The following is a 25000-nucleotide window of genomic DNA, read 5'->3' as shown; positions in this document are numbered from 1 at the left end:
CCTGTGCAGACAGACAGACAGACCTGTGCAGGTAGACAGACAGACCTGTGCAGACAGACAGACCTGTGCAGACAGACAGACAGACCTGTGCAGGTAGACAGACAGACCTGTGCAGACAGACAGACAGACAGACAGACCTGTGCAGACAGACAGACAGACAGACCTGTGCAGACAGACAGACAGACCTGTGCAGGTAGACAGACAGACGGACAGACCTGTGCAGGTAGACAGACAGACGGACAGACCTGTGCAGACAGACAGACAGACCTGTGCAGGTAGAGCAGTGAATTCCCCCAGCAGATCTTTCTTGATATCGTCCACCACCACCGGCCCGACTCTCTCCGGCTTCCCACCTAAACAAGACTCCAACATTTCTGCAAAACACAGACATGTAAACATCACTAACATTATTCACCACGAGTCCTTACATTTTCACCTCAGCTGGTGAAGGTTGACATCTTTACACAAGTATGTGTGATGGATTATATCTAGGACGATTTTACAAGTGGAGTCTGTGGATTTAAAAAGAACCTTCAGTCACGATCTACCTTGTATGTAAGCGAGGTGATAAGCAAGAGAGCTTTAAATGTTTAAATATTTAAACGGAGTTCGGCGTGACGGCTAACAATGAGGGAGGTCACAACATGTCCGGGCTAAGTTCGCTGTAAACACTCACTCTGGTTCAATAACATCGGTAACATCCATTCAGATAAACACAATTAATAGGGAGACATAATTAATATTGATTAACAATTAGAAGAGATCACATGGAACTAAATAAACAGCAGTTAACTACTTTGTTGTTAGCATTAGTAACAACTAGCTAACCCTCAAAAACATACACGCGTCTGTTTATTGGGTTTTAACGTCCTTTGAGAACAAAATGACTTATTAAATCATAGCCGAACAACTCAATGCGACATTATATCAAACTGTAACTCACTGTAGATGTGTTTTAATCAGCACACAAAGCATTTAAAGCAGTTCTCATCGAAATGTCCGTAACGTTAGCTCTTCTCTAGGCGGTATACTGTTTAAACCGGGACTGGAGGACCAATCAGGTGGCTTGAAGAATGTGACGTCACAAAGATCTCAGATACGATCTCGCGAGACTATGTGGCTTGAACGAAAAGGCTGAAAATGTAAACAAACCTATAAACTATATAATGATAATGTATGATGTAGTGTAAATGGTATGTTTTATAATTTGTATTTTTTCTATCTGTAACATACTCAATTACCAGAAAAAGTAATATATATATTTAAATATATATATATCAACAATTGTTTAAATTTTATTAAACATATACCTTCAGTCCAGCAGGTGGCGGTAATGTCCCGCTAAACCGCCAAGAAGCGGTTCTTTCACTAAAGAAGAAGAAGCAGAGGAAGACGAAGAACACGAAGAAGAAGCAGAGGAAGGAGGATTAGCGGATTAATGTGACACAGAGAGACTGACAGGCAGACAGACAGACAGGCAGACAGACAGCAGCTGCGACTTACCTTCAGCTGCATAAAGATAAAGATTCATCGAAGACACGTCGCCGATTAAAACCAATAAAACGTCAGGACTCCCCGCGAGGACTCGCGCAGCTACACGGTTTCCTTGACAACGGTGAGCGCGTCATTACGGATCAATAATAAATACAATATATAGCAGTAGTTTAATCTTTAATATATATACATATATTTAAACTACCACTAATTACTAAACCAAGTCATTGCAATGAGCTCAAGCAGCTGCAACAGTAAAGTGACAACGCAGCAATAATAATAATAATATTCTAAATATTATTCTGCACAATGAGTACTTTTACTTTTGGTACTTTAAGTACATTTCGATGCTAATATATTTTAAATGAAGGAGTATTTATACACTGTGGTTTTAATACTTTTACTGCAGTCAAATATCTGAGTCCTGAGTATTTATCACAGTTTAAAGATTTATAAAATGAGTAAAGTCCTAATTTATTATGGCCTATAAAATAATTCAAGAATATTAATAATCAGGAAAGTTGTTTCTGTGTTTGTGTGATAGAGAAGATCTTAATCTATAATTTAGACATTTGTTATAAATATTCGACACATTTATCTTTTATTATTGTTATTTATACTATTGTATATATTGTACATTTTAACATACTTAATTCTTATTTTTATTATAACTTCTCTACATATATATTTATTGTTTTTTCTTAATTGGAGCAGCTGTAACGTGACACAATTTCTTTCCCAGGATCAATAAAGTGTTTGTGATTCTGATGTTCAGGGCTCACCTGTGCATCCCAGCAGGTGACCCCCCCCCCCCCTGCTGTCAGCATGTCGTCTGTGGAGTCGGGCGGTGACGGTGGGAAGTGGCTGGACGCTCACTACGACCCGGTGGCGGGACTGTTCACCTTCTCGTCCTGCGTGGACCTGGCGGACCTGAGCGGGGACGGGGAGAGCCGGCTGGTGGTGGGGGACATGGGCTCCGGCTCGTCGGGCATGAAGCTGAAGGTGTACCGGGGAACGGCGCTGATGAGCGAGAGCACCCTGCTGGACCTGCCCGCCGGCCTCGTCGCCTTCTTCATGGACCTGCACGAGCCGCGCATCCCCGCCGTGGCTGTGGCGTCCGGACCCTGCATCTACGTCTACAAAAACCTGCGGCCATACTTCAAGTTCACGCTGCCCGGCCTGGAGGTCAACACTCTGGAGCAGGTGAGCGTTTTATTATTTATTATCTTCACGGAACATGAATACAAACAGATAACATATCTGCTTCTAGGATTATTTACAGAGCGGGCTTTTATTGTGAAGGACACAGATTTAAACTCAAATGTGCACAAACATATCGAGAAATCCTGCAGAAAGAGCGGGATCATCCTTTAATGTGCTGCACTGTGATTGGTCAGGACGTGTGGCAGCAGGTGAGGGAGGGGCAGATCGACCCTCTGACGCTGAAGGAGATGTTGGAGAGCATCAGGAAAATGGCCGACGTGCCGCTGTCCGTCCGCTCGCTCAGGTTCCTGTCTCTGGACACAGACGACATGGACGAGTTCGTGCAGCTGCACAAACAGCAGCCAATCAGACGGCAGGTAAAGAGCTCATTATGATATCATCGTGTAAATATCGCCTCGGTATGATCGGCGTCTAAGACGAGTGGATTGTTGTCTGAAGAAAGTTTTTTTTACAGCATTGTCATAAATATTGTGATATTTACTGACATTCCTTACTCACGCTCTGATTGGTCGCTCCCCGCCTGTGTTTCAGACCGTCATCACCTGCATCGGGACACTGAAGAAGAGCACGGCCGATGAAGACGGCGTCAGCTGTCTGGTGATCGGCACAGAGAGCAGCGATGTCTTCGTCCTCGACCCCGAAGCTTTCATCATCCTCTCCAAAGTAAACTCGCATCACGCTGCTGATTTATTATTTATGTCTCCATCGTTAGTTAGACTTCTGAGGAACCTGCGGAGTTCCACAGGGGTCAACACTGGGCCCACTTTCTGTTTAATCTACTTTACCTTCTCACATAACTTACAGTACATTTCCTTTACCTAAATGGCAGAGAACCTTTATGTCTAAGTCCCCCAGCCTCTGTTGGGTTATAAGTTCAGTATATTTTCCATTTCAACAGCGCTAACTTGTTGTTTTAAAAAGCTCAGCATTAGCTGAATCAGTGGGAGCTCGTGTCTCTGGGGATAAAGTCTTCACCAGAGGTAAAAGGTTTCTTCTCTTAGCGAAGGTAAATGTCACATGATAACAGAACCAGAACTCCACCCGCTGAGGAAAACCTGGAGAAAGGTCTGAAAGCTTCATTAACAAGTAAGAAATGTTTCTTTTGAAGATGACGCTGCCGGCTCCTCCCACCATGATGGACGTGACGGGTCAGTTCGACGTGGAGTTTCGCATCACGGTGGCGTGTCGCAACGGCAACATCTACATCCTGCGCAGGTGAGAAACGTGCAGCCTAGATCTCATTCTACTCGTCACAGGAGCCGAACGTTTGGATTCAAACACCTGATGATGTTTGTGCTGCTGCTCTGCAGGGAGTCGGACAAACCGAAGTATTGCATCGAGCTGTCGTGTCACCCGGTGGGTCTGGTGAGGGTCGGGAAGAACGTGGTGGTCGGCTGCACTGACGAGAGTCTGCAGGGCTTCACACAGAAGGTGATGATGTACCTGACCACGGTTTCATAACCAAACTAAATGTTTTTACACTCAACAGGTGGGGGGGGGAGTCTCCTCCTCTGTAACATCCAGCAGGAGGAGACTCCTCTGTAACATCCAGCAGGAGGAGACTCCTCTGTAACATCCAGCAGGAGACTCCTCTGTAACATCCAGCAGGAGGAGACTCCTCTGTAACATCCAGCAGGAGACTCCTCTGTAACATCCAGCAGGAGGAGACTCCTCTGTAACATCCAGCAGGAGGAGACTCCTCTGTAACATCCAGCAGGAGACTCCTCTGTAACATCCAGCAGGAGGAGACTCCTCTGTAACATCCAGCAGGAGACTCCTCTGTAACATCCAGCAGGAGGAGACTCCTCTGTAACATCCAGCAGGAGACTCCTCTGTAACATCCAGCAGGAGGAGACTCCTCTGTAACATCCAGCAGGAGACTCCTCTGTAACATCCAGCAGGAGGAGACTCCTCTGTAACATCCAGCAGGAGGAGACTCCTCTGTAACATCCAGCAGGAGACTCCTCTGTAACATCCAGCAGGAGGAGACTCCTCTGTAACATCCAGCAGGAGACTCCTCTGTAACATCCAGCAGGAGCAGACTCCTCTGTAACATCCAGCAGGAGACTCCTCTGTAACATCCAGCAGGAGGAGACTCCTCTGTAACATCCAGCAGGAGGAGACTCCTCTGTAACATCCAGCAGGAGGAGACTCCTCTGTAACATCCAGCAGCAGGAGACTCCTCTGTAACATCCAGCAGGAGGAGACTCCTCTGTAACATCCAGCAGGAGGAGACTCTTCTGTAACATCCAGCAGGAGGAGACTCCTCTGTAACATCCAGCAGGAGACTCCTCTGTAACATCCAGCAGGAGGAGACTCCTCTGTAACATCCAGCAGGAGGAGTCTAGTGGTTGTATAGAAGTCTATGAGAAAATGTTTCTACTTCTCTCTTGATTTATTTCTTCAGTAACATTTTCCTGATGAGTTTATGTCTCAGTCTGTAGTTTCAAGTCTTCTTCAACAAATGATGTTCATTTAGTAACTTATAAGATAAAGCAGCGTCTGCTTTCGGGCGGGGCTACCTGTGATTGACAGGTCGCTATCACAGTGTGTCCGTGTTTAAGTCTTTAACTTTCACTTCATCAAACTCAATGTAACATTGTTCTCAGCTCCACCTTTTGTGTCACTGCTGGTTACAAAAACCAGACGGCCAAAACAGCAAACTCGAAGCTTCACAATCCAACGAGTGACCTCACAGTGAATACGTCCACTTCTTATATACAGGATTTGGTCCAGCCTCTTAATTCTTCTGTGAAAATGCAGAGGATTGATGTATCTTCACTGTTCTCACAGTCCTGTGGGAAACACTGGCTCACATGGTGATAAGTGAAGTCTGAGGACCGTGTCAAACTGTGTGTTGTTGTGTCTTCAGGGGAAGAAGCTGTGGAAGGCCGTCCTCCCCGCTCCCATCACCACCATGGCTGCCATGGATCTCCCCACCAGGGGCTTCCAGGCGGTTTTGGTGGGCCTGGCTAACTGTGAGGTGCAGCTGTACCGGGACAAGAACCTGCTGAGCAGCATCAAGACGCCCGAGGTGGTCGCCAGCATCTGCTTTGGCCGGTACGGGCGTGAGGACGGGACCCTCATCATGACCACCAAGGAAGGGGGCCTGATTGTGAACATCCTGAAGAGAACGGCGGCCTTCGACGACCGGGACAGCGCCCCCGGGCCGCCACTGGCCCAGAGCATCCGACTCAATGTGCCCAAGAAGACCAAGCTATACGTGGACCAGACGCTGAGGGAGCGCGAGAGCGGCCTGGCCATGCACCGCGCTTTCCAGATGGACCTGAGCCGCCTGCGTCTGGCCGCCGCCAAGGCCTACGTGAAGGCGCTCGAGTCCAGCCTGACGCCGATGTCCTCCAGCCTCAGCGAGCCGCTCAAGATGAACGCCGTGGTGCAGGGTCTGGGCCCTTCCTTCAAGCTGACCCTGAACGTGCAGAACACGGCGGCGTGTCGGCCCGTCATGAACCTGGTCATCAGCTTCCTGTACGACGAGAGCCTGTACAGGATGAGGAACCCGTACATGAGGATCCCTCTGCTCGTGCCCGGACTCATCTACCCCGTCGAGACCTTCGTTGAGTGCAACAGCGACAAGGGCATCTCCGACATCATTAAGGTGTTCGTCCTGCACGAGGGGAAGAGCTCGCCGCTGCTGACCGCACACATCAACATGCCCGTCAGCGAGGGACTGACGCTCAACTGAAAACACACGGCGCTTCGACTTTATTCACTACAAACCTCACGAGAACAAGGATGTTACAAGGGACCTGAAATGACCAAAGAGTAGAACTATATTTATAAAATCTTCTAACTAAATGAGCTGCTGCCACATCTACGGCTGCGTATTCAGGCCAGTGTTGGTAAAAGAAAATATAATACGGATGGGTGAACTCAGAATATCTGAGATTTAAATTGTGAATTTACGTCAAACTAATTTGAATATTCTCTGAGATTATAAAGTCATACATTCACGCAAAAATCAAGATAGCGACGGCTAACACAGACGGCCATCAAGACTACAAAAAATGTTGTCCACTTATATGCAGGCTTTGGTCAAGTCTTTTATTTTAGAGATTTACGAAAAACTTGAATTTTATCTGAACTTTGTGACTTTATCAGATTATAAAGTCACAAATTTACGAGAAACAAACGGTTAATCCAACCGATTTTAATTTCAGAGAATATTTGAGTTTTTTCTCACAAATGTATATATTAATAATCAGAATACTCAAGTATATTTGTAAAATAAAATAAAAAGTCTCGTAAATTAACCATATAATAATATTGAGTTTTGTCTTATTATTATTATTATTATTATCACCACCCCCGTTTATTTTACCTACAATGTTCCTCATACGCAGTCGTATACAATTCAATGTAAGTCGACATGAATGTTTTTATTCCTCACAGAAATTCTCATTTTTGTAGATTTGTCCAGAACAAGAAGAGGTCCACATATGATGTCAGTTTTGTGTAGATTTGTTTAAGTTTGTTGTTTATTTTTTGAGCAGTAGTTACTCCAGATATTTGTGAGGTAAACTACAGATTCATCAACATACTGTTTGAGCTCTCAGGGATAAAAATCACTGCGGACTAAAAGACCTTTTGGATTTATTCATGAATGTTTGTATGGAAATAATATAAAGGACAAACATGTTCTAAATATTCTGTGTTTTTTAAATGTAGTCTTGTATAAAGCAAAATAAACAATGAAAAAATAAGGCTGAAAGAATTCATCATTGTAAAAACATAATTACACAACATTTTATTGTAAACTTCATTAAATTTGATTTTCATCCATATTTAATGTTCACACTTTGACTAAGACTAATTTTAAACAAATTAAAAGTAAAATCTGTAATTAACCCCAAATCATTCAGTTCTCCTTTTAATTACTCAGCAGATTGCAAAGCTAAACTTCTGGAGAATTATGTGTTAAAAAATATAAGACTTAAAATCAAATGTTACCAAAATGAGGTAATAAAATGGGACTTTTCCATGCTGACAGTGAAACAGCTGCTGTTTGCTGTTGGTCAACACTGAGCTTCATTATGTAACGTGACCTCTTCATTGTGAAATAATCAAAGTTTTCACTGTGTTGAAAGAGGAACACGAGCCTCAATTAAACCCGAGTGCAGCCACAGAAGGAAACTTTATCAGGATCTAACTTTGGGATTTGAAGATGAGACGCGACGTCGTTCTGCTGGGTGAGAAACTGAATCCAATCCTGATGAATACGAAAAAATCACTACATATTTTTAATAATCCTGCTGCATATTTTAATATTTAATTAAATGTAAATCATTTTATTTGTCTTTTTGTTTTATTAATAAAAGGTAAAATATATGACATTTAAAAAAACAGTTTTGAGAAATAATTATACACATATATAAACAAAAGAGATATGAGTATTAGGTGTATAAGAAGTAATACTAACACCAGTGAAAATTAGAATAATAAAAGTAAATAAATGTAGTAAAATAAGTAAATCGAAAACTAATATTGTGCATGATATTCAAAATATTATATTTTTGATTTTATTAAAATGTTGATTTTAAATATCTACTGTGAACCCCTAAATGAATTATTCAGCACAGAGGAGCAGTGAAAGAAAATGTTGATATTTTACAGTGAACAAAAGTCTTATATATATAAACGAGAATACGTGGTGCTCGTTTATCTACATTGTGGGGACTCGACTACCCTATGGGGACAAACTCCAGGTCCCCACATGGTAAACTAGTAAATGTTTAGGGTCAGGGAATTAATATATTTCAATGTAATGTCTTCTTTAGTGACAAAATGTGTGTGTGTGTGTGTGTGCGTGTGTGTGCAGCTGTGTGTGCAGCTGTGTTGTGTGTGTGTGATGGTGTTACATTCGGTCGGCTCTGCAGTGGAAACTCTGCTAACAGCAGGAGGGTGACTGACATTTGGGGAAATGGAAAATACGGAGCCAGTCGGTAACACGACAACTACACAACTATTCAGGTGCATTATGGGAAATGTAGGCATCTTTGTAGGCCTCAAGGATGTGCGCTGTGTTTCAGGGGGAGCAGGGGCCACGAAGGTCTGGACATCGTGTGCAGCGACGGATCGATCGTCTACGCTCCGTTTGACGTGACTCTCCATGGAAAACTCACCGTCTACAGCAACGCTTCCACAAAGACGGCCATCAACAGAGGCATCAAGCTGAGAGGGGAGGGTCAGTCCATCACACTTATCTATAATATACTAATATATAATATTCATTTATCACATTAATATATAATGATATAATAATAAATATATAATATTATATTTATTATACTAATATGATATAATTCATATATAATGTTAACATCATATTTAAATTTAATGATATGATAAATATATTTATCATATTTCTCCAGTGCTACTTAAATGGAGGTATTTGTACTTAACTTGAGTTTTTCCTTTTAATTTTCCTTTCCACTTCTACTCCACTAAATTTATCTGACAACTGTAGTTTCTTTATAAATTCATTTATTCACAACAAATATGAAGAGTTTATAAAAATCTGATGTTTTGTTATAAATGAAACTCAACAGTTTATACAAGTTCAGTTGGAACGATGAATCAAGTAATGTGAAACTGTTTTGGTGGTTGAAGTAAATGTAAAAGAAACAAGCAACAGTTCAGTTTCTTCTCCCGCAGGTCTGTGTTTCAAGTTGTTCTACGTGCAGCCGGATCAAACCTCGGGCTCGGTGCAGAAGGGGCGGCGGCTCGGCGTAATGCTGCCCATGCAGACCGTTTACCCCGGAATCACCTCACACGTCCACGTCCAGATGTGTAACCGGACGGACCCCACGCCGTACTTCTGATGAACGCATCAAACACTGCTATGTGTCCACATTTCATCTCTTTTTATCGGCTGTTAAAAACTAATAACATTTAAAGTTTCGTTGTCTTTCTTTACAGCTTTTCAAATATGTGATGAAAATAGTTAAATCCTCAGAAAGTGGAATAAAAACGTTTCATTAAACTCACCAATGAGACGCTTGTGTTGTTATTTTGCATGTTAAATGGATCCGTCCTCCGGCATCTATGATTACATTACATGTCATTCAGCAGACGCTCTTATCCAGAGCGACTTACAGTGAACTAACTACAGGGACAGTCTCCCTGGAGCAGCTCTGGGTTAAGTGCCTTGCTCAGGGGTACACTGGTGATTAAACCTAAAGCTAACAGATATTTAGTATTCAAATATTAACTTTTGATTTAGGAAACACATCTCTTAATTCTTTTTCTTCTAGAAATGATGGATATTTCTTCAATACTTCCCAAATTATTTACATATAACTGTAATAAATTGTACTGACGTCATTATTAGCAAAAACTAAAATAAAAATAATATTTTTCAGTTTATTCTTTATGTAAGAAAAGTGAACCATTTAACCCTGTAAACACAAACTAAAGGATGCATCACATTTATTAAAGTATTTAAATAATGTTTATTTATTCATTATCAAGGTAAAATAATCATCAGGTACAACTTTGAACATCTAAATAATGTAATAGATGGTTTACAACCCAATTATTATTATGTAGTACATACACTGTTATAATGTATGCAACAATAAACTGTTGGAATAACAAATTATAGCATAATATTATATTCTGTTTTTTATCACACATACATGAAAGAGCATTTGTTAATTTTCTCCCCGGTCCCCCCCGTGGAGCTCTCCAACATCATGATGCCCTCTGGATCCCCTCCCAAGAGTCTCTCAGCACTCACTCTCATCATCAACTCCTCCCTCAGCTCTGCTTCAGTCCCGTCAATCAAACTGGCTGCTGTCACCCCCATCCTTAAAAAACCCTGGACTCGACCCCGACACCACGAGTAATCTCCGGTTCATTTCCAACCTCCCCTTTCTCTCTAAAATACTTGAACTCAACTCAAAGCCCAGCTCAACTCCAACGAAAACAGCTTCACAAAACAGCACAGAGACAGCGCTCCTGAAGGTCACCAACGACCTCCTCCTCTCTGGACACCTCACCATTCTCATCCTCCTCGACCTCACTGCAGCTTTTGACACCACCCACCACACCATCCTGCTCTCCCGTCTCGAAACATCAACAACGTCACCTCCTCCCCTGCTCCCCTGTCCCAAGGCGTCCCCCAGGGTTCGGTGCTTGGTCCTCTCCTCTTCTCCAGAGTTTGTTCCTGTTTATTTTATTTTGTAAATCTTTTAAGCACTTTGTGATTTATAAATAAAACTATTATTATTTCTCTGGAACAAAAGTCGACCTTGACTTGAATCAGATTAATAAACTGCTGACTCAGAAACCGCTTGATAACAGATTTAATGAATTTATTACTTAATCTGCAAAGTGACCTTTGGAGTGAGAGTTCTGTTAGATAACAGACCTCAGGTCAGACTCAGACACTTTCTCAGCTGCTTTCAGTCAAGGTGAGTTTGATCACAAAGCTTTTACCCAGATTATGATTCATTTTACGTCTGATCTCGGGGGAAACAGACCTCGGACCTTTCTGAGCTGTAAAATGTAAGAAATGTAAGAATCGAGATTCTGAACTTTCAGAAATGGATGTTTAAAAAGCTTCTAGATGTTTCTACAGAAGGACAATAAAGCTGCACACCTTCTACATTTGATCAATTATTATTATTTTCTAATAGTTTTTAATTTTACTTATATATTTTTGCATCTACTGTCTTTTTATTGTCTGTTTTATTGTCATATATATGATATAAAAACACAGATTTCTGGTGGAGATGAAATCCATTTTCATTGTAGGTTTTATTTTCGCCTAAAACAGATTAATAATCGTTAATTCAGCCCTAAAACTTGAGCGGTTAGCGGAGGCCGGAGACATTTTAAAGATCAATTACAGAAAGTTCTGGCTGTCAACAAAACAAACTGAGCTGGAACATTAAAATAATGAAAACAAGTAAATCTTCACAATTGAGAAGCTGGAACCACAAAATGTTTTTGTGACAATTATTCAAAAAGTTGCTCTTAAAGTCAAACCCTTCTTATGTTTTGTGTGCAAAACTCTTGATTAGTAACGTAACTAAAGCTGTGAGCCTATAGTCTGCTTTATCCCGGTGACTCCTGCCTTTCTGTGTTGATCATCATTAAAAGAAAGAATTTAAATGCCCCCCCCCCCCCCGCGCTGACAGACAGTATGGCGGACAGGAAACGGATGTGTTGCGGACGTTCTGCTCTGGAGGTGACGCTGGCCACTCTGTTCATCCTCATGACGGCTGTGAGCGTGACGCTGATCACACTGATGGTGACCTGGAGAACACACACAGGTGAGAACACACACATCTTTACACTTAGAGCAGGAACTATCAAACAGAAACGTGACCATTGCTTTGATAATACTTAAAATAATCACTGGAGTATGTGGATTAATCCGCCGCTGAAAATAGTCCCACAACAGCTTTCCTTCACTGTCGTCCTCTCAGGTTCAGACCACAAACCCTACCTGGTCGGAGTCGGTCGGGCCGACTGCACCGGGCCTCCAGCTGAAATCCCTCTGGTCAGTACCAAAACTCACAAGGACCACTGCTCTGTGCATTTCTGATAAAGACTTGCAGGTGTCCACGCAAAGACGTCAACGACCCGCAGGTGTCCACGTAGAGACGGTAACGACCCGCAGGTGTCCACATAGACGGTAACGTCCCGCAGGTGTCCACGTAGAGACGTAACGAACCGCAGGTGTCCACGTAGAGACGTAACGACCCGCAGGTGTCCTCGTAGAGACGTAACGACCCGCAGGTGTCCACGTAGAGACGGTAACGACCCGCAGGTGTCCAAGTAGAGACGTAACGACCCACAGGTGTCCACGTAGAGACGTAACGACCCGCAGGTGTCCACGTAGAGACGGTAACGACCCGCAGGTGTCCACGTAGAGACGTAACGACCCGCAGGTGTCCACGTAGAGACGTAACGACCCGCAGGTGTCCACGTAGAGACGGTAACGACCCGCAGGTGTCCACGTAGAGACGTACGGTAACGACCCGCAGGTGTCCACGTAGAGACGTAAGACCCGCAGGTGTCCACGTAGAGACGTAACGACCCGCAGGTGTCCACGTAGAGACGTAACGACCCACAGGTGTCCACGTAGAGACATAAGACCCGCAGGTGTCCACGTAGAGACGTAACAACCCACAGGTGTCCACGTAGAGACGTAACGACCCTAAGGTGTACACGTAGAGACGGTAGCGACCCGCAGGTGTCCACGTAGAGATGTAACGACCCGCAGCTGTCCATGTAGAGACGTAACGACCCGCAGCTGTCCACGTAGAGACGTAACGACCCGCAGGTGTCCACATAGAGACGTAACGACCCTAAGGTGTACACGTAGAGACGGTAACGAGCCGCAGGTGTCCAAGTCGAGACATAACGACCCGCAGGTGTCCAAGTAGTGACGTAACGACGCGCAGGTGTCCACGTAGAGACGTAACGACCCGCAGTTGTCCATGTAGAGACGTAAGACCCGCAGGTGTCCACGTAGACGGTAACGACCCGCAGGTGTCCACGTAGAGACGTAACGACTCTAAGGTGTACACGTAGAGACGGTAACGAGCCGCAGGTGTCCACATAGACGGTAACGACCCGCAGGCGTCCACATAGAGACGGTAACGACCCGCAGGTGTCCACGTAGAGACGGTAACGACCCACAGATGTCCACGTAGAGACGTAACAACCCACAGGGGTCCACGTAGAGACGTAATGACCCGCAGGTGTCCACGTAGAGACAGTAACGACCCACAGGTGTACACATAGATGTGGATGTTATTTAGTCACAGCTGTTTACATCGACCCTTTTTATCATCCGTTGAAGTCTTCCTTTGTCATCATTGCATAAACAGGTCCTGATTCACTGAACATGTTTAACACACATGTAGGACACAACAACACTTCTGATCTGCAGGGAATCAAACTCCAAGGTCTCAGTGTTTTGACTGATAATCTTTATCTGCTGAAATCTGAGATATCCAACTGTGACTTTCAGAGAACCATAAACGCTTCAGGTCAACCTGCAGGTGCTGGATATGTCTGAAATAATGAACTGCGGGACTAAACAAACAATCTGCCCAAGAATGTTTGTTTATAGCAACAGCTAGCGTGGTGATGCGAACAGGCACAACGCTCTGTTCCATATTTGTCTACCTGAGTCAGGTTGGTATTGGGTTCTGGAGCAGCTGCTATGAGCAGTCCTTATAGGTCAAACCTCCTCCAGGATTGTACCTTGTCACCGGTTTGGTCTCAATTTCATGAACAGGATCTGAAGGCGCAGTTTTTGGGGATCTCTGCTCTTTGCAGATGATGTGGTTCTGTTTATGGACAATAAATGATAATCAACATCAACAAAAGTGAATTTGTATTTTCTTCGAGATAATTGTATGATGTGTGTATGTGTGTGTGTGTTTAGATGGGTTATGCAAACACTCAGCAGACAGCTGCAGGCATCCACACTCGCCTGTACAGCCGAGCCTTCATCATCGACGACGGGAGGCGGAGAGTCGTGTTCGTCACGGCGGACGTAGGAATGATATCACAGAGGCTACGACTGGAGGTGAACACACACAAAGTACATATAAATACAAAGACATATTTGAACCCTTTACCTAAAGGAATAGTTCACCCAATGGTACACAGCCTAATAAAATACCCAACAATATTATAAGATAAAAACAACAACTACAATGCTAATAAAAAAATATAAACAAATAACACATGTTGGAAATAAAGCACTTATTAAAAGTGTGTGTGTGTGTAGGTTCTGCAGGCACTGAAGGTGAAATACGGGGACCAGTACCGTCAGGATAACGTGGTTCTGAGTGGGACTCACACTCACTGCGGGCTGGCCGGATATTTCCAGTACACGCTGTTTATGATCACCAGTAACGGTTACATGAAGGCGTCCATCGAGCCGCTCGTCAACGGCATCGTCAAGGTGTGTGTGTGATTTATTTATCGATCTATGATCAGCTTAACATACAGCTGCACATATGTTTCTATTTACATTCCCTTCGTCCTTTGTATAGACAGAACCAGTGGCGGGCCGTGCATTTCACACCTCGGCCTTCAGTGATGTCCTACACAGTCCTACCTGAATTATTCCACCTCTTAATACCATCATTATGACGCCATGGCTCTAGAAACTATACATTTAGACAGAAAAGCAGTATAACCGGGCATTGCATCACCCTAACAACAGAGTTATATTAATATTTACGAAACATTTAGTTGTAAATAGCAGGCATTCCCAGCAGTACACTGTGCAGTGCCTCTCGGAGGCTGTGAGCCAGGGGTACCGCTCGTAGTTAGTGATTTGAAAGTGGCGGGGTTGGCCGTTCTCTTCCCATGATGTCTAGCTTTTCTTGAAAGGTTCGAAAGGTTCGTAAAAGAAATATCAAAATTAAATGTATATTCTGATGTTTAGGCCAGCAGAGAAGGCCTTGTTGGCCCTGACGGCCCACCACTGGACAGAACCCATCATAACATAAAACTATACTTCTGAAGGTATAACCCTGTTTCCAGAGTATAGACAGAGCCCATGGTACCATGAGGCCAGGCAGGATTTTCAGGAGCAGAGGCTTGCTGGACGGCAGCAGCATTAACAGAAGTCCCCACTCGTACATGAACAACCCCGACGACGAGAGACGCAGGAATGTATTCATATTTATAGTGAACTACATGGTTTTTAATATATATATAATGTTGCATCATATGTATGTACGTAAACACAGTATTTGTACTTGAGACAGACATAAAAACATATTCCTGTAGTTGATGTAAAGACGTTATTGATTTATTGTTGTTATTGGTCCTTCAGGTATAAGTGGAACACAGATAAAAACGTTTTAGTGCTGAAGTTCACTGATCTGGATGGAGACGGGATCGGTATGCTCAGGTGAAAACACACCCTCTTTAAATAATATAATAATTATAATAATTATAATTACGTTGGCATGTTAGGGCCATTGTTGGAAAAAAACAAAAACTGAAGGAGCCGGGGGAGGGGAGTAATATTCTGAGAAAAAAAAATTAAAGTCATAGAAAAATCAAACAAATTCACAAGAACATTTTAAAATCTTCAGATTAAAGTGATAAATTTAAAGGCAAAAATAAATCTTCTCCAAAATTATAAAGTCACAAATTTAAGAGAAAATAATCTTCTAACAATTTTTTATTTCATGTTCTAAGGTTTTTAAATCCCTCCCTCGGTTTCTTAATGTTTTGTCTTCTACAATGGCCTTTATAATTACGATATAATAATAAAACTAAATAAATAATAATAATTCTAACAAAACAATAACAATGATTAAAACGATATGAATAGCGTGCTGTACTTCACACTTCCTGTCCCCTCATCTCAAAGTCGACGTGTTAACATGAAGAGATTTGAACGTTTTGTTCTACGTCAGTAAACACCTCACTGGTGATAATCTGATGATCCTGCTGAACAACACGTGCAAATATCAACGTTTGTTTTTCTGCAATGATCCACGATCCGATGTTAAAGTCCCGTCAGCTGTTAGTGGAGGAACCAGAGATGCTGCCTTCAGGGTCGCCTACAGAAACACGTTATCCCTGCAGCGCTCTATAAATCTGACCGTCAGTTTGACTCCGCCCCTCCTGACAGCTGGTTTGCCGTCCACGCCGTCAGCATGAACGACACCAACCGCCTGGTGAGCAGCGACAACATGGGCTACGCCTCCTACCTGCTGGAGCAGGACAAGAACGCTGGGGAGCTTCCCGGACAGGTGAGGAGGCGTGTACACACATATTCCAGTTTCTATCCTGAAAGACGAAACTGTTTACGGATGGACATGAATATTCACGTTTAATGCAAAGTAGGATTTTGTTATATTAAGAATAATCAAAGGATATTAGTGCATATAAACGTAGACAATGGCGACCGTGTGTGTGTGTGTGTGTGTGTGTGTGTGTGTACTCTCAGGGAAGCTTCGTCGCTGGATTCTCGTCCAGTAATCTCGGTGACGTCACTCCGAACACCAGAGGACCTCGCTGTATGAACACCGGGCTGCCCTGCAACCACCTGAACAGCTCCTGTCCTGTAGGAGGGGTAAACACACACACACACACACACACAAACAAACAAACAAACAAACAACCAAACACACACATTCAGCAGACAATAAACAGGAAGTGTGTGTCTGACAGACTAAGATGTGTAAGGCGATCGGACCTGGAGACGACATGTTTGAGAGCACGAGGATCATCGCACTCAACATCTACAGGAAGGCCAAGGTACCTGTCTGTCTGTCTCTGTCTGTCTGTCTGTATGTTTAACTGTTGTGCTTCACTTTTAACTTTTTGTCTTTTTATTTTTTATTTCTACATCATGTTGTCTGTTAATCCAACACACACACACACACACACACACACACACACACACACACACACATAGCTCTGGGTGAGAATTTAACTGTTTCTCCGGTTTGGGACAAAAACCTGCTGTTTCCATGGTTTCCTGCTCAAACTGTACAAATACATCAACAACTCACGAAGATAAAATCATTTATTTACAGAAAATAATTAAATGTTTGTGTCATTATGTAAACTAACATTTAAAGAGTTAAATTCTCTAAATAAATATTAATAGATATTATCAGGACGGAAGTTAAAATATAATAATATTAATATATATTTTTACGGCAGTTCTTTCAGACATCAGAACAGTGAGACACAATAGTTAAATAACAGTTTATGAATGTAATCAATAAGAAGTCTTCACAAGTGTATTATTTAAACTAAAATGTACTTAAATTGTATTAAGTACAATGTGGGGACTCACATTCCTTATGGGGACACAAACCCACGTCCCCACGATGTACACTTTATTTTTGGGTTAGAACCTGGATTTTGGTTAATCGATCAAACCAGCTGGAAAATTGTGTGTGTGTGTGTGTGTGTCTGTGTGTGTGTGTGTGTGTGTGTGTGTGTGTTGCTGCCCCCTGCAGGAGCTGTATGCTGGCGCAGAGGAAGAGGTGACCGGTTTACTGCACACGGCCCATCAGTGGGTCAACATGACGGATGTCACTGTTCAGATTAACGCCACACACACGGTCAGCGACAACAAAAACATATCTTTGAAAACTGGTTTTAAAAGCTTTTCCTTTAAACTGCCTCTCAATCCGTCAGTGTGTACTGGCAGAAGTCACATGGCCAAAAAGAGCCAATGGAGATGAAGTTAAGCGATTTATCAAGAGGAAAGTTGTTGTGCAGCAGTGCAAATAAAACAAAATACAAAGAATAAAGATAATCAATAAGGTGTAAAACATTGTGCACAATACCAGAAATATAAACAGTTTAACAGTATTGTATGTAGTAATGTGTGAGGGATGCAGGCAGATGGTAAACTGTGGCGTTTGTCAGGGCAGTGGGTTTATGGGACATGGTGTTTGAAAGGCCTCTAGACATAAATATTAGATCGTTAAAGTTACTGTTCTTTTCTAAACATAAGAAGCAAGCCACAAACTGCTGATGAAGTTATAATTGTTACAAATGTTAATGTGAGTTTGAGTTTTTTCTTACTTCTGGAATAAAACCTGGAAGTTTCGTCTTGTGCCTTCCCGTATAACTAAACTGCATTTTCAATTATGTCTCGAGAGATCTCCCGGATTACAGTTGCAGTTTTAAAAATGGTTAACATTGTGAATTGAAACAAAACTACTTGGTTAGTTGAAGGAAAAGATCTTGGTTATGGGTATAAATCAGTATGTTCTTTACGCTAAGTTGCGTTACGTACGTTACGTAAATTAACGACCGTACAAAATTCAGTTGACTTTTTGTTTCAATTTTGGACACTAACAGGATGAGGCTGAACCATTGGGCTCAGAAACCTCTGAGTTGAGACTTCGTTTCATTGCGTTCGTGTTTCTTGGTTTATTTTCTCAGCGGAGTTCAGAGCTTCAATATTTGTGTATTGTTATCTTCAGGCCAGCACATGTAAACCTGCTCTGGGGCACAGCTTTGCAGCCGGAACTACAGACGGAGGAGGAGAACTCAACTTTACTCAAGGTAATTATTCTACCGTAACTCTACCGTTACTCTGCCGTAACTCTACCGTTACTCTGCTGTAACTCTGCCGTTACTCTGCTGTAACTCTGCCGTAACTCTACCGTTACTCTGCTGTAACTCTGCCGTAACTCTACCGTTACTCTGCTGTAACTCTGCAGTAACTCTACCGTAACTCTACCGTAACTCTGCTGTAACTCTGCAGTAACTCTACCGTTACTCTGCTGTAACTCTGCCGTAACTCTGCCGTAACTCTGCTGTTACTCTGCTGTAACTCTGCCGTAACTCTACCGTTACTCTGCTGTAACTCTGCTGTAACTCTGCCGTAACTCTGCCGTTACTCTGCCGTAACTCTACCGTTACTCTGCCGTAACTCTGCTGTAACTCTGCTGTAACTCTGCCGTAACTCTACCGTTACTCTGCTGTAACTCTGCTGTAACTCTGCCGTAACTCTGCTGTTACTCTGCTGTAACTCTACCGTTACTCTGCCGTAACTCTGCTGTAACTCTGCTGTAACTCTGCCGTAACTCTACCGTTACTCTGCTGGTTTCTGTTTGAATCCCTATAAACCGACTGTCTGTCTGTCTCTGTAGGCGCTGTGGAGGGCGACCCGTTTTGGGACGGGATAAGAGACGCTCTGCTGGGCGAGCCGTCCAAACAGACACAAGAGTGTCATCACCCCAAACCAATCCTGTTCAGCACCGGGGAGGTGAGGACAAGATTCATTTTTTGCAAATTCTGGTAAAATTTGTGATACATTTGTATAGAAACCTGAATACTGTTTGTGTGTGTGTGTGTGTGTGTGTGTGTGTGGGTGTAGATGAACTGGCCTCTGCCGTGGCATCCTCAGATCGTGGACGTTCAGATCATCACCATCGGCTCTGTCGCTGTGGTGGCGGTTCCTGGAGAGATGACGTAACACTGCTTTACTAATACTACAAATTAAAAATACAAAATACTGTTAATAATGAATAAATTACTCTCAGGGGTGAACTCACTAAAGTATTGTATTCACACTGATGCTGCTTTGCTCTACACACTCACAGCACCATGTCGGGGCGGAGGTTAAGAGAAGCCGTCAAACAGGTGAGACACGACGTGGACGTCGTGGACACGACGTGGACACAACGCGTCAGGACGCAACAGGTCAAGTGATCGTACTGTGTGTGTGTGTGTGTGTGTGTGTTAGGAGCTGGAGTCGGAGGGGGCATTCAGGGACTCCGAGGTGGTGATCGCCGGCCTGAGTAACATCTACACTCACTACATCACCACCTATGAAGAGTACCAGGTACACGGCCGCTGAGGCTCATACTGTAGTATTTAGAGCCGTCCACCCAACGCAAAAAAAAACAACAAAAACACGATTTTCAGGAAACAATCAAATAATTCTCACTGTCTGTGTTTTTCAGGTCCAGCGGTATGAAGGCGCCTCCACCATATACGGTCCGCACACGCTCAGTGCCTACCTGCACAAATACCGAGGCCTGGCCAGAGCCATCGCACAGGTGAGACTGGATTACACCTGTATTATTAAATACTGATAGACTTTTATTAGGGAGGAAAGGATTAAAAACAGTTTTCTTATCTTATTTTTACTGCATTACTGATTGCTGAAATAACTCACTCAAACATACAGGTGATAAACACATTTGTAGATTCACTTTGACTTATCATTATCTCCGATGTCGATCCAGAATAAAACTCCAGAAATCCATTTAGAAAACAGGAAAAACAGCTGCAGAACATATCGTTCTCAGACGTTTCTCTCAAAATATTCCAACAATTATTCTCAAAAATATTTTATTGTTTTTCTCAAAATATTTTAACTTTTTTCTCATAATTTTAACTATTTTGTCAAAATATTCCAACTTTTCTATTGTAATATTTTGACCTTTTGCAAAAACTATTTCAACTTTATCCAAATATTCAAATGTTTTCTTTGAAATACTCAAAATATTCCTACTTTTTCTGCACTTTTTCTCTAAATACATGGGTTGAGGGAGAGGGTTGTAGATTCAGGGTGACTTATCATTATCTCTGTTCAGAATAAATGTTTAGAAATCCACTTAAAATCACAGAATAAAGAGTCTGCAGTTTCACAGTATCCAGTGATCTGAACATCGTGAGGCTCAGACAGCTGATCTCAGATCATTCTGCAGCTTTAATCGACACCCTTTGACTTCATGTAAACAACTATAGGCTTAAAACACTGGAACACTAACAATGGTGCTTTGTGCGTTATTGTTTGTGTGTTTTCAGGACAGAGTGTCGGAGCTGCCGGTCGGCCCTCAGCCTCCTTTCTTTAAGAATCTCTTCAATCTGCTGCCTGCACCCTCCATGGACAGAAAACCAGAGAACAGCAGCTTTGGAGACGTCCTGCAGCAGGTTTACCCCATCTACAGACAGGTAGGACATTTATAACTATAAGTTCTTCTCTGTGGCGTCCCTCAGGGCTCTGTACTTGTCCCAGTTTGTTTCACTCAGAAGATGCCGTTGACTTTGCCCCTATAAGTTTAAACTAAATGGGTTTCTACCATCGTTATGCTGATGACACCCTGCTGTTTTAATGTGAACAAACTAAAAGTATTTTAATGTGCTTTTCAGGGTGATGTTGTCTCTGTCACGTTCGTAGCAGGAAACCCCAGACATTCTGGAGACATTGTAAGTCCAAAAACTGTTTAATCTTGTTTCCTTGTTAGAGTGCTGCAGGAATGAGTCAACATATTTGCACTTCCCTAGAAATAAGTTCTGTGGTTAACACATGCTCACAAGATTTTAACGTCTTGTTCTACGACATAAAATACGTCCGTCAATACTCCACTAATGAATTTAAAAACGTTGGTTGCTAACACGCTAACATTAGCCGCCGGAAACTTAGCATTGAAGTCATGTGACCTGCTGTAGCTCCTTTACAGCCGAACGTTAGCTTCTTACTCCTAGAGATTTCATTTACACTTAAAAAATCCTAAAAGTGTTAATCTGTGGAGATTCTCCTGGTCTTCCGTCTCTTTGTAGTTTGTATTTTATTTGTGTCTTGCTCTCCTTCCTCTCGTTCTTGTCGTCCGTTATAGAGAGATAAAACTTTTGTTACTGTGGAGATTCATGACAACAGAACCGACACCTGGGAGGTCGTCCACACTGATGCATCATGGGAAACCAGGTAGGTTAGTGTTTAGTAGGGTTAGGTATACCCTCCTTAAGGGATTAAATAAGTACTGCATTGAAAATGTTCCTTCAGTGAAAGTATAATCAGTCAAATGTATTTAAAGTATTGAAACTATAAAAATGTTGCAGGCTGTGACTGTTATACCATTATGATATTATTAAGATAAGATATTCCTTTATTAGTTCCACAATAAGGAAATGAAACAAAGTACAAAAGCATAATAAATACGCAGTTTAAAAACAAAACAAAACATATTACACAGACTGAAATAGGATTCAAATGATTGCACATATGATATAAAATATATTAATTCAGAGCAACGATATGAGACTATGATCCTACCATTCAACAGGGGGCGCTAGAGAGCCCGCTGGCAAAACCCAAGACTGAACTCTGCAATGTTCGAGCATTTTAAGCCCCTCAAAACATTCAAAGAGCAGAAAAATAACAATCTCTACAAAAACAATAGGTTCCCTCACACCTCAGTGCCGGGGACACCACTGGCCCCGGGACATAATAACTTAAGAGAAACTTTAGCTGCAGGCGTCTTTCAGGATGTTAAAACTCGTCTCTCTGCAGGTTTCACTGGCTGAAGGGTTCGAACCGGCAGAGTAACTCCACCGTGGAGTGGCACATCCCCCCGGCGGCCCCCAGTGGCTCCTACAGGATCAAACACTTCGGACACTACAAACACTGGAAAGCCCTGCAATTCGTCATCACGCCGTACGAAGGCACGTCCGACGTCTTCAGTGTCGGCGGCAGCTTTTACTATCAGTGAGACCGGAGGCCGGATCATCACGGACCTTCTGGAACGACTTGAGTTCAATAATCAACGGGAAACATTTTGTTCTGAAACTTGTCACATTTAAATATACGGACTATAAATACTGGAATCATGTGTATGTTTCTAAATGTAGAATGTATCAAATATACAAAGACACACAAAATAATAACACTTAGCAGTACGAGTGTATGTTGCTAATACTTATCTTATGTACTTATACTTAAATTACATTTTCTGTTTATTCTAACAGTGTGGTAAAGAATAGACCTTAAGTGTTTCACAGCATCCCTTAGTAAAGTAAAACATTAACATTTACTGCGTTGAAAGAGATTTTACAGACAACAAAGTAAAAAAGAGTTATGGAGGTGCAATAAAAGAAAGTTTAAAAAAGTTCATTTAATCTGAAAATGCAAAGCCTGAAGTATAAATATATATAAAGTCAAGATGAGGAGAAAGCCTTGAGACACTCAGGGGTGAAGGTTGACTTCAGTTAAGATGTTTTGTGAAACACTGTATATTCATATGTTGTTTACACACACACACACACACACTACGTAGAGTATACATTAATTCTTAAAGTACCTTCAGGTTACGTTGTGCTGATTCTAACACGATAATAAAAAGGACGAGATTGTATTGATAGCAAAAATATTTATTTTAAACTGGTCTGTATAGAACAACAACAGGGTTTTAATCTTCACAGCATGAATAAAGTGAAAACATCAACACGACGAGTCCAAAGGTCCGAAACCTTTGTGAGACCTCGGAGGAAACACAAAACACTTCGCTGGTGTTCGCTCGGGAGAACCTCGTCCACACGTTTACTTCCTTTAGTTTCCCCGACGATGTACTTCGTTCTCTTCTTCACAAAGTTCAGGATTTAATCTCATTCATAGTCCTGCAGGAATCTAACAGCTGAGCCTCAGTTTTAACCTCCGCATGTCGTTTAAGATGCTTCATATTCCATCCATCCATCCATCCATCCTTCCATCCATCCATCCATCCTTCCATCCATCCATCCATCCATCCATCCATCCTTCCATCCATCCATCCATCCATCCATCCATCCATCCTTCCATCCATCCATCCATCCATCCATCCATCCATCTAGAATCTAAATGCTAGTCCATCCTGACGCGTCCACGACATCAAAGCAGCGACTTTGGTTCTTCCTCTTTCTCCAGCTGGCTTTTTCCACGACGTCTGAACATTTGGAAAAGTGTTTGATTGGTAACAGAGCGGGGACCGATCACAGGTGGTCACTGAGGCGCTAACTCCAGGTGAGAACTGGGACGATGTAGAAGAAGAGACACATCCAGGTAGCTGTCTCGTTACAGAGAAGACGAGTGATCTCCGTGTTCACGTCCGTACGTGCAGAGCGACGCTCGCAGTGCGGTCACTTTGTTGCTCTTGAAAAAGGAGGACGTCTCTCAACAAACTGAACATGTCGGGAACACGAGTCTGTAAGTGACGCACGTCGTCTCTGATTTAATATAAATCCAGCCCAACGCACAAACACCGTGTTGATAAAAATAAACTTGTGCTATGCTATAAACACAGATGCATCTCAAGCACATGTCCACGTACAGAATACTAACAATCATTTCTACATTGCATCTTCGTCCCAAACGTTTTAGTTGAACCTCGTAAATTAAGTCTTCGTCCTGCAACCCCAACCCCCCCGGCAGATTAAAGTGCTTTCAGTTCCACGACACACATTTAGTCCAAAACAAAGGTTTTGGTCCGTTAACTCAAACAACACGGAGCGAAATATGCAGCTGTGCTTCTGGTAAACACGAGTCACTGACAGACGTCTGCTTTTAGAAAACTTTTCTCTGTTTGGAGAGGAAGTAGTGAGAAGTGTTAATGTCCGACACGTGAGAGGCTTTTATGACATGAAAACATGCGACCCTAAACCTTTACATAATCCAAATGTTTTGAATGATAAAAGTTTTAGCTTCATCACAAAGTGAAGTGAAAGCAACAGGCACGACTCGGAGGCGTGTTCTACCATCAGAGAATACGCCGACTTCTTTTCTCGTAACTTTGTGATTGTTGTTCTGGGGAATGTACAAATGTTTATTGTCACAAAGTTTTGAGAAGAAAAGACAGAAATAATCAGAATTTATAATTTCAGAAAATATTAAAGTTTTCTAAATGTGTGTCTTTTCTCGTGTGACCTTCCGAGTTTATTCGCAGAGAACTTTTCAGTTTCTTTCTGGTAGATTTTTGAGTTTTCTCTCAAATTCACTTTAATTTCACAAACTTTTGAAAAGAAAAGACAGAATTTC

General features: G+C 42.4%; 5 protein-coding genes across 9 annotated transcripts in view; 3 read left to right on the top strand and 2 right to left on the bottom strand.

The window, feature by feature from the left end:
- Positions 1-1069, bottom strand: part of LOC115024920 (kinesin-like protein KIF20B) — a 17987-nt gene extending 16918 nt beyond the window's left edge. The window contains 2 exon segments of the mRNA XM_029456784.1: positions 268-374; positions 944-1069. Of these exon segments, the coding sequence (XP_029312644.1) occupies positions 268-372 (105 nt within the window). The 5' untranslated portion in view covers positions 373-374; positions 944-1069.
- Positions 1070-1368: 299 nt separating this feature from the next.
- On the top strand, positions 1369-7439 carry bbs1 (Bardet-Biedl syndrome 1). Of its 5 annotated transcripts, none has more exons than XM_029456906.1 (7): positions 1369-1615; positions 2293-2697; positions 2892-3074; positions 3250-3381; positions 3827-3933; positions 4029-4149; positions 5591-6421. In XM_029456906.1, exons 2-7 carry the CDS (start codon positions 2320-2322, stop codon positions 6419-6421), a joined length of 1752 nt encoding a protein of 583 aa, XP_029312766.1. In that variant the 5' UTR covers positions 1369-1615; positions 2293-2319. The 5 variants fall into 5 exon arrangements, with proteins under 5 accessions (XP_029312766.1, XP_029312765.1, XP_029312764.1 ...); XM_029456905.1 differs by having other exon boundaries at positions 2290-2697; XM_029456904.1 differs by having other exon boundaries at positions 2237-2697.
- A 353-nt stretch (positions 7440-7792) lies between these two features.
- On the top strand, positions 7793-9726 carry LOC115024624 (leukocyte cell-derived chemotaxin-2-like). Its single transcript, XM_029456384.1, has 4 exons — positions 7793-7925; positions 8555-8678; positions 8766-8920; positions 9391-9726. Exons 1-4 carry the CDS (start codon positions 7901-7903, stop codon positions 9555-9557), a joined length of 471 nt encoding a protein of 156 aa, XP_029312244.1. The 5' UTR covers positions 7793-7900; the 3' UTR covers positions 9558-9726.
- A 2158-nt stretch (positions 9727-11884) lies between these two features.
- Positions 11885-22850, top strand: asah2 (N-acylsphingosine amidohydrolase 2). The gene is made up of 20 exons (XM_029456663.1): positions 11885-12014; positions 12177-12244; positions 14144-14287; positions 14492-14668; positions 15256-15380; positions 15548-15628; positions 16361-16481; positions 16679-16804; positions 16903-16989; positions 17703-17807; positions 18681-18762; positions 19353-19468; positions 19580-19674; positions 19806-19845; positions 19949-20047; positions 20169-20264; positions 21019-21165; positions 21364-21420; positions 21831-21919; positions 22505-22850. Exons 1-20 carry the CDS (start codon positions 11885-11887, stop codon positions 22701-22703), a joined length of 2184 nt encoding a protein of 727 aa, XP_029312523.1. The 3' UTR covers positions 22704-22850.
- Positions 22851-23770: 920 nt separating this feature from the next.
- fam13c (family with sequence similarity 13 member C) overlaps positions 23771-25000 on the bottom strand; it is a 13390-nt gene continuing 12160 nt past the window's right edge. The window contains exon 10 of the mRNA XM_029455491.1: positions 23771-25000. This exon is cut by the window's right edge and continues 416 nt beyond it. The gene's annotated coding sequence lies outside the window, so the exon portion shown is untranslated.

Source organism: Cottoperca gobio, chromosome 19, assembly GCF_900634415.1.
Source record: "Cottoperca gobio chromosome 19, fCotGob3.1, whole genome shotgun sequence".
Lineage (NCBI taxonomy): Eukaryota > Metazoa > Chordata > Actinopteri > Perciformes > Bovichtidae > Cottoperca > Cottoperca gobio.
This window is presented reverse-complemented; position numbering and strand designations above follow the sequence as displayed.

What these genes read in the sequence shown, in the direction of transcription:
- asah2 (XM_029456663.1), top strand. Translation starts at nt 11,885, where the DNA reads ATGGCGGACAGGAAACGGATGTGTTGCGGACGTTCTGCTCTGGAGGTG. An exon ending in GCGGTTCCTGGAGAGATGAC is followed by an intron (nt 19,675 to 19,805) that starts GTAACACTGCTT and finishes ACACACTCACAG; the next exon opens with CACCATGTCGGGGCGGAGGT. An exon ending in TAAGAGAAGCCGTCAAACAG is followed by an intron (nt 19,846 to 19,948) that starts GTGAGACACGAC and finishes TGTGTGTGTTAG; the next exon opens with GAGCTGGAGTCGGAGGGGGC.
- LOC115024624 (XM_029456384.1), top strand. Translation starts at nt 7,901, where the DNA reads ATGAGACGCGACGTCGTTCTGCTGG. An exon ending in ACGCGACGTCGTTCTGCTGG is followed by an intron (nt 7,926 to 8,554) that starts GTGAGAAACTGA and finishes GTGTGTGTGCAG; the next exon opens with CTGTGTGTGCAGCTGTGTTG. An exon ending in CATCAAGCTGAGAGGGGAGG is followed by an intron (nt 8,921 to 9,390) that starts GTCAGTCCATCA and finishes CTTCTCCCGCAG; the next exon opens with GTCTGTGTTTCAAGTTGTTC.
- bbs1 (XM_029456909.1), top strand. Translation starts at nt 2,320, where the DNA reads ATGTCGTCTGTGGAGTCGGGCGGTGACGGTGGGAAGTGGCTGGACGCT. An exon ending in CTTTCATCATCCTCTCCAAA is followed by an intron (nt 3,382 to 3,826) that starts GTAAACTCGCAT and finishes TTTCTTTTGAAG; the next exon opens with ATGACGCTGCCGGCTCCTCC. An exon ending in TGCAGGGCTTCACACAGAAG is followed by an intron (nt 4,150 to 5,590) that starts GTGATGATGTAC and finishes TTGTGTCTTCAG; the next exon opens with GGGAAGAAGCTGTGGAAGGC.